Source organism: Pan paniscus, chromosome 1 (assembly GCF_029289425.2).
Source record: "Pan paniscus chromosome 1, NHGRI_mPanPan1-v2.0_pri, whole genome shotgun sequence".
NCBI classification, from domain to species: domain Eukaryota; kingdom Metazoa; phylum Chordata; class Mammalia; order Primates; family Hominidae; genus Pan; species Pan paniscus.
The window spans coordinates 5,789,959-5,807,362 of NC_073249.2; the positions used below are offsets into that span (position 1 = coordinate 5,789,959).

The window sequence follows — 17,404 nt, forward strand, 5'->3', positions numbered from 1 at the left end:
CTGCAACCTCCGTCTCCCAGGTTCAAGCGATTCTCTTGCCTCAGCCTCCCAGGTAGCTGGGAATACAGGCATGTGCCACCACGCCTGGCTAATTTTGTGTATTTTTAGTAGAGATGGGATTTCACTGTATTAGTCAGGATGGTCTCGATCTCCAGATCTCATGATCCACCCACCTCAGCCTCTCAAAGCGCCGGGATTACAGGCATGAGACACCACACCCGGCCCAAAAGTTACTTTCATAAATTCCATTGCTATGTGGGTAAGAAGCATCTTCTGAAAAATGCCAAAGTACATAAAGTTATTATTATATATTATTATTACTTTTCAGACAGGGTCTTGCTCTGTTGCCCAGGCTGTGGTGCAGTGCATGAACACAATTTATTGCAGCCTTGACCTTCTGGGCGTGAGTGATCCTCCCACCTCAGCCTCCCATGTAGCTGGAACTACAGGCACATGACACCATACCTGGGTAATTTTTTGATTTTTTTTTTCTTTTTTTTGTAGAGATGGGGTCACACCATGTTGGCTAGGCTGGTCTCAAACTCCTGGGCTCAACGATCCTCCCGCTTTGGGACACCTGAAGTGCTAAGATTACGGGAGTAAGCCACCATGTCTAGCATGAAGTTATTTTCGACAATCAGCAGTGGTTGTAGGGGAAAAGGGATGTTCATACCAGTAATGGTTTTTTAAAATCCATTATTGTGGTTCCCTTCTGAAAATCCTGATGCATTATTATACTGATGGATAGGTGGTCATGTTTGCCTCTTCTGAGTTATAGTTTAAGGTGAAACAGTATAAACAGGAAAAAAAAAAAAGCCCAATTCTTCTTGGTATAAATGCCTTTAGAATGTCTTCCTCTAAAGTCTTTCCCATTTTCTCTTCCCACTTCCCCCACCACCCCCCTCTGCCACTACTTTTCTTTTCTCTTCTTGTTTTTATAACTAAAGATAATTCTAGCATCTTTCTTGCTCTCCTAGCCATTGAAGTAAGTCTATGGTATGTCAAATTCAGCATTGAGATACTTCAAACTTCAGGTTCTGCTCAAGAAAAATCATTAGTAAGACACAGTAAGGTTATAGATTAATAAGATATATAGAAAGCTATATATCTACATATAGATTTAAAAATACATACAGATATTTGACCTATTCATTAGTCTGTGTTGACGCCACCTTTAAAATGAAACATGTCTGGTTCTTATTATATAAAACCTTGCATAGCTTAATTCGCTATACACATAGTGGACCTTCAGTAAATTAGGGAAGAAACACTGACCCTCCTACAGTTCTACGATAAATTTAGTTGAAAATGACACCCTAAAGTTTCTAATGCAAACTAGGATATGACAATCACCTCTCCATATGAGTGAATTCAGATTTCTTTGCAGAACATTCTAAGCAAGCTAAAGAAGAATCCACACCAGGTGCAGTGGCCCAGGCCTGTAGTCCCAGCACTTGGGAAGGCAGAGGTGGAGGGATGGCTTGAGCTCAGGAGTTCAAAACCAGCCTGGGCAACATAGCAAGACCCTGACTCTACAAAAAAATACAAAAAGAATTAGCCAGGTGTGGTGGCATGCACCTGTGGTCCCAGCTACTTGGGAGGTGGAGGCGGGAGGATCACTTGAACCCAGGAGGTCAAGGCTGCAATAAGCCGAGATTGTGCCACCGCACTCCAGCCTGGACAACAGAGTAAAACACCAAATCCAAAAATAATAATATTAATCATAAAGAAAGAAAGAAAGAAGAGTCCAACAGAAAAGGTAGCATTTGAAATAATCTTTCGAGTAGAACAATTATTTCTCTTCCATCTTCAGATCTCCTTAAAAGTTTATTTTTACCTCCCTTGTTTCCTTGGCAGCCACACTTTCTATAAAGATATGAGCATCCCCTTGCACTTTAATGGGAACTTTCAATGACAGCTTGACTCATGAAGAAAGTCTAATACTACTACTTGTATAATTTATTACCATGGAGAGAGGGTAGGGGACAGAGAGAGAGAGAGAGAGAGAGAGAGAGAGAGAGAGAAGGTATCAGGACTTCAGTTGTAAGTAGAGAGATTTTATACAAAGAAGAATTTTCCATTCCTACAGGAAACTCCAGAAATTTTCAGGGATGGCAGAAGGCAGGACAGAAATAAAGACCCTGCAGCTTTCTTGTCTTTTTCCTAAATGTAAGTGTAACAAATCCACTTAAGTACAGATGTTAACACCAAAAAGAGTTAAATTAACTTGACCATCTGTTAAGAAGAGTAATATGAAAACTCTAAACACCTTGCAACTCATTAACACTCACGAGCAGCCTAGAGTTAGATCAGGAATCTCTGTGTAGGGTGATCTGTCTCACACTGTGTGTCTAACACTCATGAACAGCCTAGAGTTAGATCAGGAATCTCTTTGTAGCGTGGTCTGTCTCATACTGAACTCCAGTGAGGGTCAGAAAAACATGCCAGGGATCTGTAAAACCTCTAAGACAATTGCAAAATTGTTTTTGGTTTCATTTTGATGATTTATTTTAAAAAGAACTCCCAGAGCAAAATCTTAACATGATCATATTCTAGGTCATCTGTGTCCAGAACTACCACAGCTTTTCATCCCATGCTTGCATTTATGAGGGCAACAAGTGAAAACAGAAAGTGAAAGCATTAACTATTAATGGTGCATTTCTCTAGTGGGAATCCACCAATGTATTCCTGATCATCATAAGTTCACACACCTAAGAAACTCTGGCCGAAGAGATTTACTTTCACAGGTCTTGCAAAAGCTGGCTACTCTCGCACAATACTACCTTTGACAGTTTGCCAGTGCCTCAAATCTTTCCAGTAGAAATTTTAATTCAGAGTGGGGCTTTAATCCTTGTTGTAAATTAGATGATGTCTGTCTTGTAAGTAAACTTAACTCTTTACAAGGCTAGACATTTTATTGTTCTATTACCAATCATAACGAAAATGTCTAAAATTGCAGATGACAGTCAAAATTCATTTTTAAAATCTTAACAAAAGTGTCATGTTTATAAAGTGAAAGTGAATAACTGGAAAATACAGAATAAAACTTGAGGCTCCATGCAATTTCTGTTGATTTTATGAATATTTAATTCACAATTAAGAGGGGCAAAGAAATACTTCCTGTGTTTCTAGAAATGTAAGAATTTAGAGCTAGAGAAAACTTTTGCTACCACTTGTCCAAGCTTCTCACTTCACTGGGAAATAAACTGAGGCTCCGAGAGGTTTGCTCAGGAAATTAGTTGGAAAAGCTAAATCAGAAAGTCATGTCTTTGTACTCATGTTCCTTAAGTAAAGTAGTACCCTATATGATCTGTGTTTCACCTTTCATCAACAGTCATGTGCTAATCCTCCACAAATCAAGATAATTGTCAATTCTTTATTTCTAGGAAAACAATCCTATATGACTCTAACACTGTAAATAAAATGACATTTTATTTATGTTATCTGAAATTTGAAAAATCTTAAAATTTTTCCATTACATAAAAACTACTACAAAGCAAATGAAATACATATGCATACATTCCCAAACGATACCACGACTTCTGTGCCTGACTGCAGGGCATACAGTATATTACAAGGAGACAATTATATTGGGATTCTGAGTGTTACTAAAACCCATTTTCTATGAGCAATCTATTACAACAGAGAAGTGGCACTTGAAATATGGAGGTCAGTTATACAAAAATGCTATGGAATCAAAAGACACATATGTTCTTGGATGCACCCTCCTTTCTCACCCCCATTCCTTCACTCAAGCTGCCATGTTGAACCTTCTAACCAAATAAATTTCTTCTTCTATCCGTGCTGGGCAACATTCTTTTTTTTTTTTTTTTTTTTTGAGATGGAATCTTGCTCTGCTGCCCAGGCTGGAGTGCAGTGGCACAATCCCAGCTCACTGCAACCTCCGCTTCCTGGGTTCAGGCAATTCTCCTGCCTCAGTCTCCCGAGTAGCTGGGATTACAGGCACGCGCCACCACACCCGGCTAATTTTTGTATTTTTAGTAGATGCACGTTTTTACCACGTTGGCCAGGCTGGCCTCGAACTCCTGACCTCAAGTGATCTGCTTGCCTCAGCCTCCTAAAGTGCTGGGATTACAGGCATGAGCCACCACGGCTGGCCCTAGGCAACATTCTAACCATCCTGCAAGGATGTTACCTTTCCCCTCCCAAATTCCCATGCCTTCTGCATTTTGCTGATAGTTACTATGTTCTCTTTGACATATATTTATTGGCATACCTGGTTTACATACTCCTTTCTGACAGAAATTGATTATAGCTAAGTAGAGTGCACATAATATATGGTTATTGAATTAAAGCAACATATGAAGTTTAGGGCAAAAGGGCTCTAAATCTGTCATAGTGGCTGTTCTCAAAATCTAACTTACTATCATTTTCCCTTACAGGTATATGTAAATGGCCACAGTAAAGTGATCACTATGAAGAATAAGAAGCAACACAGAAAAAATGCTTAAGATAATGTTAAATGAAAAAAGCAAAAACCAAAACTAGAATCTATTTATATTTGCAAATATTATAGATGCATATGTGCAAAAAGTGGAAGGTAAAACAGAAAAATAAAAACAATTTGCACTGTTGGGTGATGGAATTACTGGCTTCTGTTAACGTGCTTATGTTTATACAATAAATTTTTTTAAATGTATGCATATGTAGTAATTAGTGATATTTATATTGGATATAGTTACTAATATTTCTGGACTATAAACAAAAAGAAAGCATATGTAGTTGTCTTATGTCTAATGTCTCTCAGCTTGTTGGGCTGCATGGACACATTTAAAGAACTGTCACTACCTGGTAGCTACCAGAACTGCAGAGTTGGTACCTGAGAAGGCACTTTGCAAGTTGGCAGTTGGCTGGTAAGTCAACTTTTACAGTCAAAACAAGCATGCAAAAAAATGTTCAAAGAACCAAAATACATGTCATCCACTGAAACTGAAAATATAGCAAACATTATATTTCTTCAGGGCACACAGGAATATTCTTAGAGTCCAGTTTACAGTTTTCTATTCCCATCCAAAGGCAAACATTTATTTCTTAATATTTCTCCTATAAGGCATATTATTTCTAAGAAAGCTTGTTTTACTTCCTATTTGTACTCTTATCTTCTAAATATACCTAAATTGCTATTTTCAGATGTGTTGTCTCTGCTTATACATTTGATTTTGTAAAATAAATTATTATGTTAAATAGCATTATCATCTTTGTTGGAAAATCAAATAACAAGCAGAAATTAATAGATTCTTTTTTGAGCATGTTAATTGAAAAGTCAGTGTTTCTATGAATGAGGTATACATACCCTGCCTCAGAAAACAACTGCCTAAATCATTAACAACGTGACTAAATGCTAAATGCCCCAGTGATCTCCAACTCGGTATTATTCGCTGGATTGATTTGGAACTGCTTCTTTATGCAGAAAAATTGAATTATATTTTTTTACTGCTAATTTTGTGATTTTACCAACATGATGATTTTAGATGAAGAAAGTAACCTGGCACAGCGTTTTTGAAAAATAAGTTCAATCAATAACTTAGACTTTTATTAAATGAACATATTCTAAATTATTTGTATAATCCAATAAATTCTACTTGTCCCATTCAAGCATCATCCAGGACAAGAACAAAAGAGGCTGATTTATTAGACATATGTTAGGCTGAAGAATTTTCTCAGAATTCTTGGTTAGGCTGCGATAAGAACACAAATTTCTCTAAGTATGCTGAACAATGCTTTAGGGCATACTTAGAGAAGATGCTATAAAAAAGCTTTATTGCATCACACACATGGAACCAGATTCTCCCTCTCATGGGCTGTAGCCAGCATGAAGTTCACACTACATTAATTTGCACTTGTCGATATGCTGCTTTGCAAGTATTCTTAAGGCATGTTCGAATGTGTACTCTGACTCCTCAACTAGAATATAAACTCCCTAAGGGTAGGACCTGGGTCTCCTAGTTATTACCCCCACAGTGTCTAGCATACTGGTCTGGGTAAGCCAAGCCCTCTGGAACTGCTGTTGTCTTCGTAGGGAGCAGGGACAAGAATGTGCTAAGTCTACAGACTGAAAGAGGGTGTGAAGAATACTGGAGAGCAACTCTGTCATCACCAGGACCGAGTGATTACATGTACCAAAGGCAGGCCCAAATGGCCCCTCTCCCAGTCATTTTGTAGAGGGAGAAGTGAGACTGCAGGTGGTAGTTGGATAAGTTTCTGAAGTCTGGCTCTTGAGAAGTCATCCATTATCTTAGCATATTCCCCAAAAACCTTCTGAAAAAGAGTACACAGCTTTAAAGACACAAAGCAGAGAATAGAACGGAACAGGATTTTACTTTAATCTGTAAGTGCTAGGTTTCAAGTAGAAAAGACTAACACTGCTGTTACCCACTTTTAAAAGATACAACGATGTCTTTCTAGGACGCTTCCAGAATCAAATAGAAGACTGGACCTCAGAGGTCCATGAGCTGGGTCTTCAGGTAAATCATATTGCTGCTACTATTTAAAACTAAAACTTCCAGGGAAAAGGTTCCATGGCCTGTTGCAGCAATTTCAATCTTCTTACTGTCAGAAAATTCTTGTTTCAGGCTATTGTGATTTGTAGTTGCTGTAGTTAAATCCCTTTGTTCTTGTTCTGTCCATATTGAAGACTCAAATCAGGTGTTTAACTTTTTCCTTGAAATAATTTGTCAAATCCTTGAAGATGTGAAGCAATGTTGAAGTCTTCTCTAAGTAAAAGGTACAATTCTTCAACTTTTCTTTACTGCTTTTGTATTTCTCTAACTTTAAAAAGGACTGACATAGGCCGGGCGCAGTGGCTCACGTCTGTAATCCCAGCACTTTGGGAGGCCGAGGCAGGTGGATTGCCTGAGCTCAGGAGTTCAAGACCAGCCTGGGCAACACGGTAAAACCCTGTCCCTACTAAAAAACAACAACAACAACAAAATAGCTGGTCGTGGTGGCGTGCTCCCATAGTCCCAGCTACTTGGGAGGCTGAGGCAGGAGAATTGCTAGAACCTGGGAGGCAGAGGTTGCAGTGAACCGAGATTGCACCACTGCACTCCAGCCTGGGCGACAGTATGAGACTCCGTCTCAAAAAAAAAAAAAGAAAGAAAAAAGGACTGACTTTTAGGGCTTGTAGGCAGGCCTTCTTCTCCTTACACAAAGCCACACAATATAGATGCACTTCTTCCAACAGTCTAGTTAATTCAACTGAATTTAGGCGATAATTCCTGTGTCCTTACACTCCATCCTTAATGTCAGTGTCCAAGTGCTGAATCACTGCTGTAGATATGAGCAACCCTCAAATCCTTTTTTGCCCTCATTTTTCCAGCCAAAATTTTCAGATCTATTTCTTTTGCAGAGATACCCCACCCTAAATATTTGCTTTGATTGCTCCATTAAAGTCATTTCAAACTTGATGTTTTCTACTCAATAGTAGCCACGACTCCAAAATTATAATTTATACAATACCGGTAAAAAAAAAAAGACGCTTTCTATATCAGCCTTCTTATCTCTGAAAAATAAAATTGGAACCAACCTAAAAACAAAATTGTAAATATAAAATCATACGGTATTTACACTCTCATCCAAGCCACTAGTAAGTCATGTGCCACTAATAAGAAAATGCCATGATTATCAGTGATACACTCGCTGAGTAATGCCATTAGATATTTAAGAGACTAAAGATGTGGCACATTTGTTATACTGCAAAATACTCTAAAACCATTGTTATTATTTAAGATACATGGGTCTTCAAACTCAAAGCTCAGCATCCTAGTAAGTCAGAGGAAACTTAAAAAATACAGTTGTATTTCTATACTCAAAGTAGGGATTGGCAACTTTTTCTGTAAAGGGTCAGACAGTAAATATTTTAGGCTTTGTGGGCTATATGGTCTCTACCACAACTCCTCAACTCTGCTGTTGTTGCAGGAAGTAGCAATAGGTGATACATATGAGTAGGTATGGCTGAGTTCTAATAAAACTTTATTTGTAACATAGACAGCAGGCCAGATTTGACCTATGAGCTGTAGTTGGCTAACACTTTTTTATGAATACTGGGCACATTAGCATATTGAATATGCATATGTGTCTGTATATGTGAGTGGGGATATATACACATATATTCGTATGCAAAATCTCCATTTGCCCATCCCCCTGGTCATGGCAGTTTCTTGGGCACGTGATCAGTGCAGTCACACATGTGCTGTTCAGAAGGGCCCTTACACTTGCAGTTTAATACTCTGTGGTCAATGTCTTGAAATTATTAGCAATTGTATCTTAGAATTGTGTTTTTTTGTTTTGTTTTGTTTGTTTTGTTTTTATCCAAGACAGGGTTTCACTCTTGTTGCCCAGGCTGGAGTGCAGTGGCGCGATCTCGGCTCACCACCACGTCCGCCTCCCGGGATCAAGCAATTCTCCTGCCTCACCCTCCTGAGTAGCTGGGATTACAGGCATGTGCCATCATGCCCCGCTAATTTTTTTTTGTATTTTTAGTAGAGACGGGGTTTCTCCATGTTGGTCAGGCTGGTCTCAAACTCCCGACCTCAGGTGATCCGCCACCTCGGCCTCCCAAAGCGCTGGGATTACAGGCGTGAGCCACCGCGCCCGGCTAGAATTGTGTTTTGTAGGTGTACTCTGATGGAACAATGGAGACTGAACTCCTATATGTGGTCTCATCTTTCCACTGCCTCACTGCAGCCCTAGGCAGTTCTCAGAAATATACTCCTCTCCAGCTTCCTCTATCCCGCCCTGCCCTGCTGCTGGGGTGGGTCCCTCCACCTAGGGTGGGACCAGGGCACTGGGGGAGGTGCGTATGTCACTGGGGGAGGTGTGTGTTCTCCTGTGTCTTTTGCCCCTGGCAGAACCCTGAATGTGTGTTTAGAGAGGATTGAGTCAAGTGTGCCCGTCCCTGCCATCTTAGAGCTGGACAGGGAGGTAAGAATTCCCGCCCCAGGCCGGGCGCGGTGGCTCACGCCTGTAATCCCAGCACTTTGGGAGGCCAAGGCCGGCGGATCACGAGGTCAGGAGATCGAGACCATCCTGGCTAACACGGCGAAACCCCGTCTCTACTAAAAATACAAAAAAAAAAAAAAAAAAAATTAGCCGGGTGTGGTCGTGGGCGCCTGTGGTCCCAGCTACTCGGGAGGCTGAGGCGGGAGAATGGCATGAACCCGGGAGGCGGAGCTTGCAGTGAGCCGAGATCGCGCCACTGCACTCCAGCCTGGGCGACAGAGGGAGATTCCGTCCTAAAAAAAAAAAAAAAAAAAAATGCATGTCCAGCCTGGGTTGGTGAGGGAGGAGGGGCAAGGAGAGAGAGACTGAAGAAGAAAGGAAAATGTTTTATATTTTAGTTCTTTTTAATATCACTTCTTTCCTGCTTTCTGAACAAAAGGGTCCTGTATTTTCACTTTGCACTGGGCCCTAACCAAAGGTTAGCGGCTATAAAGAATCGTCTTCTCAGATTAATTTACCAAAAGGGAAGTTGACAAAAAAACTCTATTTCTGCATCACTCATTTCAGGTCAGCTCATCCTTGTCATGTTAGGGCCTCCTGCAACATGTCCAAATCTTAAATACAAGGCTGTGAAATTAATGCTGAATTTGGGGTTTCGGATGCGAGGAAGCTCCTTTTGGGATATGATTATCAGGAATGCTGCGTGGTAGCCATTTCCTTCACATACTTTGCTGTAGGATTAATTTATACCTCTTTAGAATGACAATGAGGCATTTTATAAAAATAAAGCACAATCAAAACATTATGTACAAAATTTAACAGACAACAACAAAGAAAGATGAAATTTTACTAAGAGTTCTGTTTATTTCCTATTAAAAAGGGTAACACCAGAAAATTGGACATACAAAAACATACTTGTTCTCCTAATTTGAATAAACCAACTGTAAAATAAACATTTTTGAGACAAAGAAATGTGAATATAGGCTGGGTGTTATTTGATATTAAAGAAGTATTGTTAACATTGTTAGGTATGATAATGACATAGTATGTAAAAATATCCTTCATAGATCCACATGGGTATTTATGAGTAAAATAACATAAGGTCTGAGATCCATTTAAAATCCTTCTGCAAAAGAAGAAAAAGAGGTAGAGGAAGAAGATAGAAAAAGATAAAGATGAGAAGGTGGAGCAGAAAAAACATGACAAAGAAGATGAAGGTGACGATGAGGACAGAAGTAGAGAGAAAAAAGTGAGATAGATGGAATAGGACTGAGGAGGAGGACTGGCAAAATGATGAGTGTAGGTGATGGAAATGTGAGGACTCACTACAATATTCCCTATACCCTCATACATGTTTTTAAATTCCCCTGATCGAGTGTGTGTGTGTGTGTGTGTGTGTGTGTGTGTGTGTGTGTGTGTGTATAACCATTGCCTAAAAAAATTTCTCATAAAAATCAAAGAGCATATTTCACATTCTCCTCCATACCAAATGCCTCTTTTTCTGGTGCAAGAAGCATCCTCTGAGGCTGACAGGAATTCTCTAAGCTGAAGAGATACAAAGGAGTTGATGGGAAGGATAATCCGCCCATCGGTTCCTGACACAATATAAAGAAGAAAAGAAGAAAGTGGGTGGAAGCGACTGCCATTGTTACTCTCCTAACCTTTCCTTCTAATTATGCCAGAGCCAAGGCTCAGGTCACAAGGAAAATTATTTTGGTGGTCAACCATTTGCCCTATTTTGTATACATCAAAAAAGCTCTTGTTCTCACACATTCCAATCTCACAGTTTCCCACCCACTTTAAAAATGTATCAAGTGGTCAGATGAACTAAAATATGAATAAAATGACTGTATTATGAAGAACACCTTGTTTGCAAACCTACAGATAGCCTGCTTGTGATGCTGAATTGTAAGATACGCAACACTTAAACATTTAATCTACTTTATATTATTGTAGGTATTTCAGATAAATGCTCAACATGCCCCGCTTTTAAAAGTTAAATGTAAATTTCTCTCTTGAGTGCAGATGGTGGCCAAGCAAAGTAGTTCTTTGGTCTCACAGACAGAAGGTCAGGTCATGGCTGAAAGACCAAAGAACAATTGCTGCTTTGCTACTCCAAATCATCCATGGAATGAGACACCACGACTTCTTTTCTGAAACTGTCTGTTCAATACAAAACAGTTAAAAAGAGTACCTATAAGATTTCCTCACATTCCGTCTGGGAAAAAAAATGGTAACAAGCACATCACTTCACAACACATCACAAACATCTTGTAACTGTTCAGAGGTTTTATTCCTAAAGCTGTGACCTCCTAAAAAGGCACATCTCTATCTAAAAACATACCACTAAACGTCATTATGAAAACTACTATTGTTTCACTATTATCAGAAAACATTTACAAATGAAAACTGCTCCTTGTAAATCCTGCAGCTTTAGCCTCCATACCATCACGGATTAATTAAAATGAGATTTAATACTGCAAATACTTCTAATATTGCAAATGCTTCTAAACAAGTTATTCCTTTACAAGTGATATTATACTCCTATTGTCCCTGATCTTTTTTCCTCTAAAAAATTATAATGGAATTTTAAATAACTGAGACTCTTTCCTGATGTATTTTTGCAGTTAGTCCAAAATATTATGCTGTCAGAATGCTGTAGAGTAATACGAAAGGCCAAAAGTATGCCAATATATTGATTCCTTTTTTAAAAATTACAATATATCAGGAAAGAAAAGTTATCTGTGATAAACTTAGTAGACCTAGGCCTTCAGTCCCTGACAGAAAGCATTTTCCATTCCACTATCAGGCACGCCCCCAACTGGATGAAATAAAATGTTTCATTATTTGCACATATTAATAATTAAAAGTCTTCTGAAAATGTAAAACCCATTACAACATCAAATATAGTGGTACAAAAGCAGAATTTTACTTTGGTTGCCAGGATTTTAATTTAGTACTAAGGATTTCAGTTATGACTTGAAAAGCTTTTTGTTCTAATCTTCATTATCACTTTCATTTTCAATACTTTTCCCAATTGTCTTTGCATCATTTGTTGTAAAGACTTCATTGGCTCAAAAGAGAAAATATGTTGGAAAATATGATGAAAAACCTCGAACTAGAAACATATTTGAAAAAAACTTATTTGGAGTGACCTACTTCTAAATTCTAAAACAATTATTTTAAAATATTGACACTAAGAACCCAGTCTTACTATTTTAATTGAATAAACAACCTGCTTTCATTGAATACAAAGAATGAAAACCTTCAAGGTCCTGTACTGTAACATTAAAATAGAAAATCAAAAGTCAGCCTATTAGAACTGCCTCTCTAAAAACTTTATCCATGTTGTCAACTAAAATTGGAGTTATCTACTTCATCTCAATAAAGATATAACATAAAACATCTGTTCAAACTGAAATTAAAGTACGCAGCTTTTATCCACTAACATTTCTAATGTCACTGTATTTAGGCTTCATGAACAAACGTATTCATGGTTATCTTAGTTAAAACTGGTTTCACTCTGCCAACAATCAATTTGATTGACATATTTACATATCAACTCATCTCATCTTACGAATTTTAAACTTTTTCATTTAAAATTGGATTCAAGTTGGCATCTTTCAAGAACTTTATGTATGTATATTTTAGGTTCAAACTGTGCATTAGAACATTTCTTTTTACTTTTGTAAGTAATAGATACACATATCCAAATGTATATTTATGACCTGTCAGATTGGAATTTTATATGCATGCTGTTGTATTCTCACCATTTCATGTGAAAGGTGATAATTTTAGGCAACTATAAAAGAAATTTTCCTAACAGTGTAAACTGGATCATCCCATTAGTTAGAAACAATACAAATAAATAAATTAGGAATAAAACAACATCAACTTGAGAAAGAATGTTACTCATATCTATAATTGCTGCAATTATGCTGTGTCCTCTCTTACCTGATCTTTAATTTCAAGATCCCTGTTAGTTTTTGCTCTGAACTCTCTGTGCTCCTTTTCTGCCTCATCCTTCTCCATGTTGGTTTTATTCAGCTGATAGCGCATTTCTCCACACACCTGTTAGATTGTAAAAAACTGGATGATTACCTGCTGGAATCTACCAGGCAATGCCTGCAATTAGATCTTCTGGTGCCCCCTAGAGGTCATATAGATAAAATACAACAAAACTTTTCTAAGAATGCCATTTTCTATTAGACTATTCAACGTAGCTTGTTAAGATTCAGAAGCAACACCAGGGATTATTGATTCTAATAACTTGAAATTACAGATAAATAAATGCATAACTAAGGAATTTAAGTAACGTGCCCAAGATTATTTTATGTAACAGTTTCAATTGCATATTATCAACCAAAATGCACTATCATTTAAACTTTAAATAGGTAAAGTCAGTAGTTAAAATGTTAAGCTATGTTATTATTCATTCACATTGATACAGTTAAATATTCACTCTATATTACAGAGTTTTCTTTTAAAGACTTCATCAGTTATGCTCTTTAAAAGGAAATGTATAAAGGAATTTTTGTCTGCTGATAGATATACTATTGATATCTAGGTCTGTAATATCTAGTATTGACTGCAAGGTTTGCAGATGTCATCTTATCATACATAATACGAGGTATTCAAGTTAAGGAAGATTTTCTGGCAAAAGCCATAGACTGGAACTAAGCACACTATGCACTTATGACTGTAACATTCAATATAAAAGGAAAATATGCATTTAAATGAAATAATTGTAATACAGCATCAATAATGAACACACATAGTATCTTAAAAGTGTTGTGTATCATCCTCTATACTTAACACTAAGAACTTTGTTTTATTTATTTTTTCGAATCTAGGACTGCTACAGAAATGGAAATATATTTGAAAAGTGTAATTAGCAGATAAATCTAAACAAGCAAATTATGGGCCTTTTGAGAGAACTGAGAACCTATAGAAAGTTCAATTAATGTACAAGTCAGCTAAGTTGGCTTCTAATTTACAAATATATGGCTCTTAATATATTATCTCACAGTTATGCTTTCTTGGAACTTTTCAAGTATTTGGTATTTCTCCAAAAATAATGATTTTGGAAACTTTAGAAATCAGTTTCATCATTACTGAGGTATTAGAATAGACTAAGGTATAAAACCTATATGCATTTAAGCTGGGTATGGTAGCGCATGCCTGTAGTCTCAGTTCCTCTGGAGGCTGAGGCAGAAGGATGGCTTCAGCCCAGGAGCTCAGGACTGCAGTGTACTGTGGTAGTGTCTGTGAATAGCTACTGCACTCCAGCCTGCACAATACAACAAGATCCTGTCTCCAAACAAACAAAACAGAACCTTAAAAGTAATTTTAAAAATAAATTAATCTATGTTTAAAAGCTATAGTGACAAGACAGAAGAAAAAGTCAACAGGCTTCTCCCTAGTAGCCCTCAGAAAGCTAGAACAATAATGAAGTTATTAAAAATTCTACTGGAAGTTCAAATGCCTTCAATGTGAGAGAGTTTATTCTTCCCATTTCAAAAATTATAAATTTATAAAAACTATTAATTTTAAACCTAAATAAAAATTACAAATTCAGAGTGACAGGAAAAAAATGAGGAGCCATACGTTATTTTCTTTCTCAATTGTTCACTATTACTATTTATGTCTATGAATAAAATGGAATAAAACCCCGAATTGATAACATCAGAAGATAATAATTATACAACCATGATGTTTGAAACCCAACACCAATACAAACTGGTTATGTAAAGACTGTTTAAGCATCAGGTCTTATTTAAAATTATTTTATCCCTTCATTTTACTCCTACGGTTCCCTGCTTTACTACTTTCAGTTCAGCATTTGCTATGTTTATCCACAGCACTCAAATTCTATTTCAAATAAATTAACACATTAAATTGAACCAGAACTATGTTATTTCCACGTTGGAAGCAACTTCAAGGCGATTTAGTCTAATCGCTCTTCTGATGCATATGTCCTTTCAGCTAGTTCTTGAGACAGAGAACTCTCTCTCTGCTGTACTGATTTCAACAGAAAGCTGCCTCTCTATTAACTGAAAACTGTCTTATCATAGCTTTCACCTATAAATCTAGGTTAAGTATTCCCATCCTTCTGAACTAATTCCTTCACTTCCACCCTATCTCCACACAAAAATTTGAGCTTCTTAAACTTCTACATTAGCTAATAGGAATTTTTAAAAGCAAATGGAGAATTATAGAAACTCAAGAAAAAGGGTAAAATGGCTCCTTTTCCTAATACATGTTAAAATTAATTTTAATTACTGAATTATTGAGCAACAATGGCATTACAAATATGTCAAAATTTAGGAAAATCCATTGAAGAATAAAAGGTAATATGCAAAGAGTATTTTAAGCAAATTATCTGTGTATTTAGTGGTAAAAAATAAATTGATTTTATTAGTTTCTTAGTTTTAAAGCAATTAACTATTGAAATCTAGATGGACTTCTAGTATTTCTTACAATATGTATCTTAATCATTGCCAGTAAAGACGATTAAACATTTTAGTTCTTGATTCACGAACCAGTGATGCCCATAGCACAGACAATGTAGTATTTTAAAGTATAAATTTAAGCACCAATAAGATCATGTAGTATTAGAATCTTTATTTTAATGACCAAGTCTGAAAAGGAAAAGGAAGTGGAAGATTTTTTATGTCAAGCACACCTTTTAAGTTGTCAATGTATGTCTTTGGCAATTATTGTAAACACCAACCTTACGCTATCTACGGCAAAAACAAGGCACTCTTAATTAATTTAGAAAAATGAGGTTTATCAAATATTCAATAATTAAAGTAATATAACTCTTATTTATTTGTAAGTCTGTCTCTGCCACTTAACCCTTAAGCTCTTCAAGGCCATGATTGGTGTCTAATTCATCCTTGCACATGCAATACCCACTGAGGGGCTGCATACAGTAACTGAATGTTTGCTGAGTAACCATTAGGTGGCCTTTTATTATTCTTGAAATCACAAAACTTTTCTACTCCAAACTTCCTCCTGATAACAGAAAGAGTTTTGTACATTAGGAAAACATTTTTCAAAGAAAATATTTCCGTAAGTAACGATTACACTAAAATCTCTTTCTGTACCTTTGTGACATCCATTTCCCGAGAAGCCAGCTGGCTTTGAATTTCCTCTAGTTGATTAATAGCTGAAATCTTTTCCTTTGTAACCTTTTCCACCTGGGCCTCCAGTTGGGCAATATTCTGAGACAAGATCAACATCTGTAAGGGAAAATAAAAGTCCTAAACAATAATGTTATTTGACAAATCAAATACTAAAACTTTCTTGAATTAATAGTGTCTCAGCATAGTCACTGGGCTCTGTGAGCCATTTCTCTGTGGATTGGGTATGTTCATTTTTCTCCTTCCTCTATTCACCTATGCCCAGTGAACTGAAATATGTACTTCTCTCCTATTAATTCCCCTGATCTCTAACCTCATTTTGAAAAATGTATAACGAGATGATAAAATCAAGGTTTTGGTTGAAACCCTAAAGTGACAGTTATCAAACACCCAATTAAGTTATGAAACAGAGTGCCATAAATAAATTCAGAGGAGATACAGAAGCATACAACTCTTAAACCCTTCTTCCACATGGAAGGTATAAAAGGACTGATGGGGAGAGTTAAGGAGGAAGTTCTTTAGAGAGAGCAGCTAGTCTGCTATGGCTCCCACTACCCTTCCCGCAAACCAACAAAGAAGAGGCTCTGTGCAGTGCCCTTTGTCGGTAAAACCCCAATCGCCCCCCTATTATCTAGTTCTCCCTCATTTCTCCTGTAGGTTTCAGCTCAGCCATTATCTCCTCTCCTCTAGGAAGTCTTCCTTGACTCCAGTTCCCAGCACAAAATAGGTGACCCTTCCCACGTTCAGGGTTGATATTCAGCTTGTGTGCACTGGGACAGTCATGCCTGTTGTTTGTAGCCTGTGTCCACTCTCACTGTTTCCCACACTGTAAAGATTAATATTTTGAATATCACTATGGCATGTGCTCCTACAATCTCAGTATATATACCTCCATCACACCACAACCTCTGTGCACCTCAACCACAGTACTCATCCCACTGTTTTTAGTTGTCTGTTTCCTCATTAGAGTAGAAGTTCCTCAAGAGGTACCAAATATTTGATGAATGAATAAATACTTAGAATAAATGGCTTTCCAATGGACTCTATGGATATTAGGTTCTCAGTTTTTCTTCTCAAGATTAGAAATGCTTTCTAGATCTTAGATTTATCATTTATAGTTTTTGGTTTCTAATTATGTTTTGTTCTTTTCCAGGAAGTCACTCTTCTAGGCTCTTAATGTCATACTGTACTGGCAGTTTTTAAAATGTAGAAGCAGCAGAACATATAGGAATACCTATCAATTTTTATCTGTTAAAACAAGAACTGGTGACACATTTTAAATAATGATGCTTGAAACT

At 37.2% G+C, this 17,404-nt stretch overlaps 1 protein-coding gene across 22 annotated transcripts in view; it reads right to left on the minus strand.

The window, feature by feature from the left end:
* The window catches only part of SDCCAG8 (SHH signaling and ciliogenesis regulator SDCCAG8), a 262,973-nt gene that overhangs the window by 161,300 nt on the left and 84,269 nt on the right, over positions 1 to 17,404 (minus strand). For all 22 annotated transcript variants that reach the window (XM_063593717.1, XM_063593561.1, XM_063593672.1 and 19 more), the window contains 2 exons: positions 16,071 to 16,205; positions 12,916 to 13,032 (listed from right to left, as the gene is read on the minus strand). In XM_063593717.1, coding sequence (XP_063449787.1) covers positions 12,916 to 13,032; positions 16,071 to 16,205 — 252 coding nt within the window. The remainder of the gene's footprint in view (positions 1 to 12,915; positions 13,033 to 16,070; positions 16,206 to 17,404) is intronic.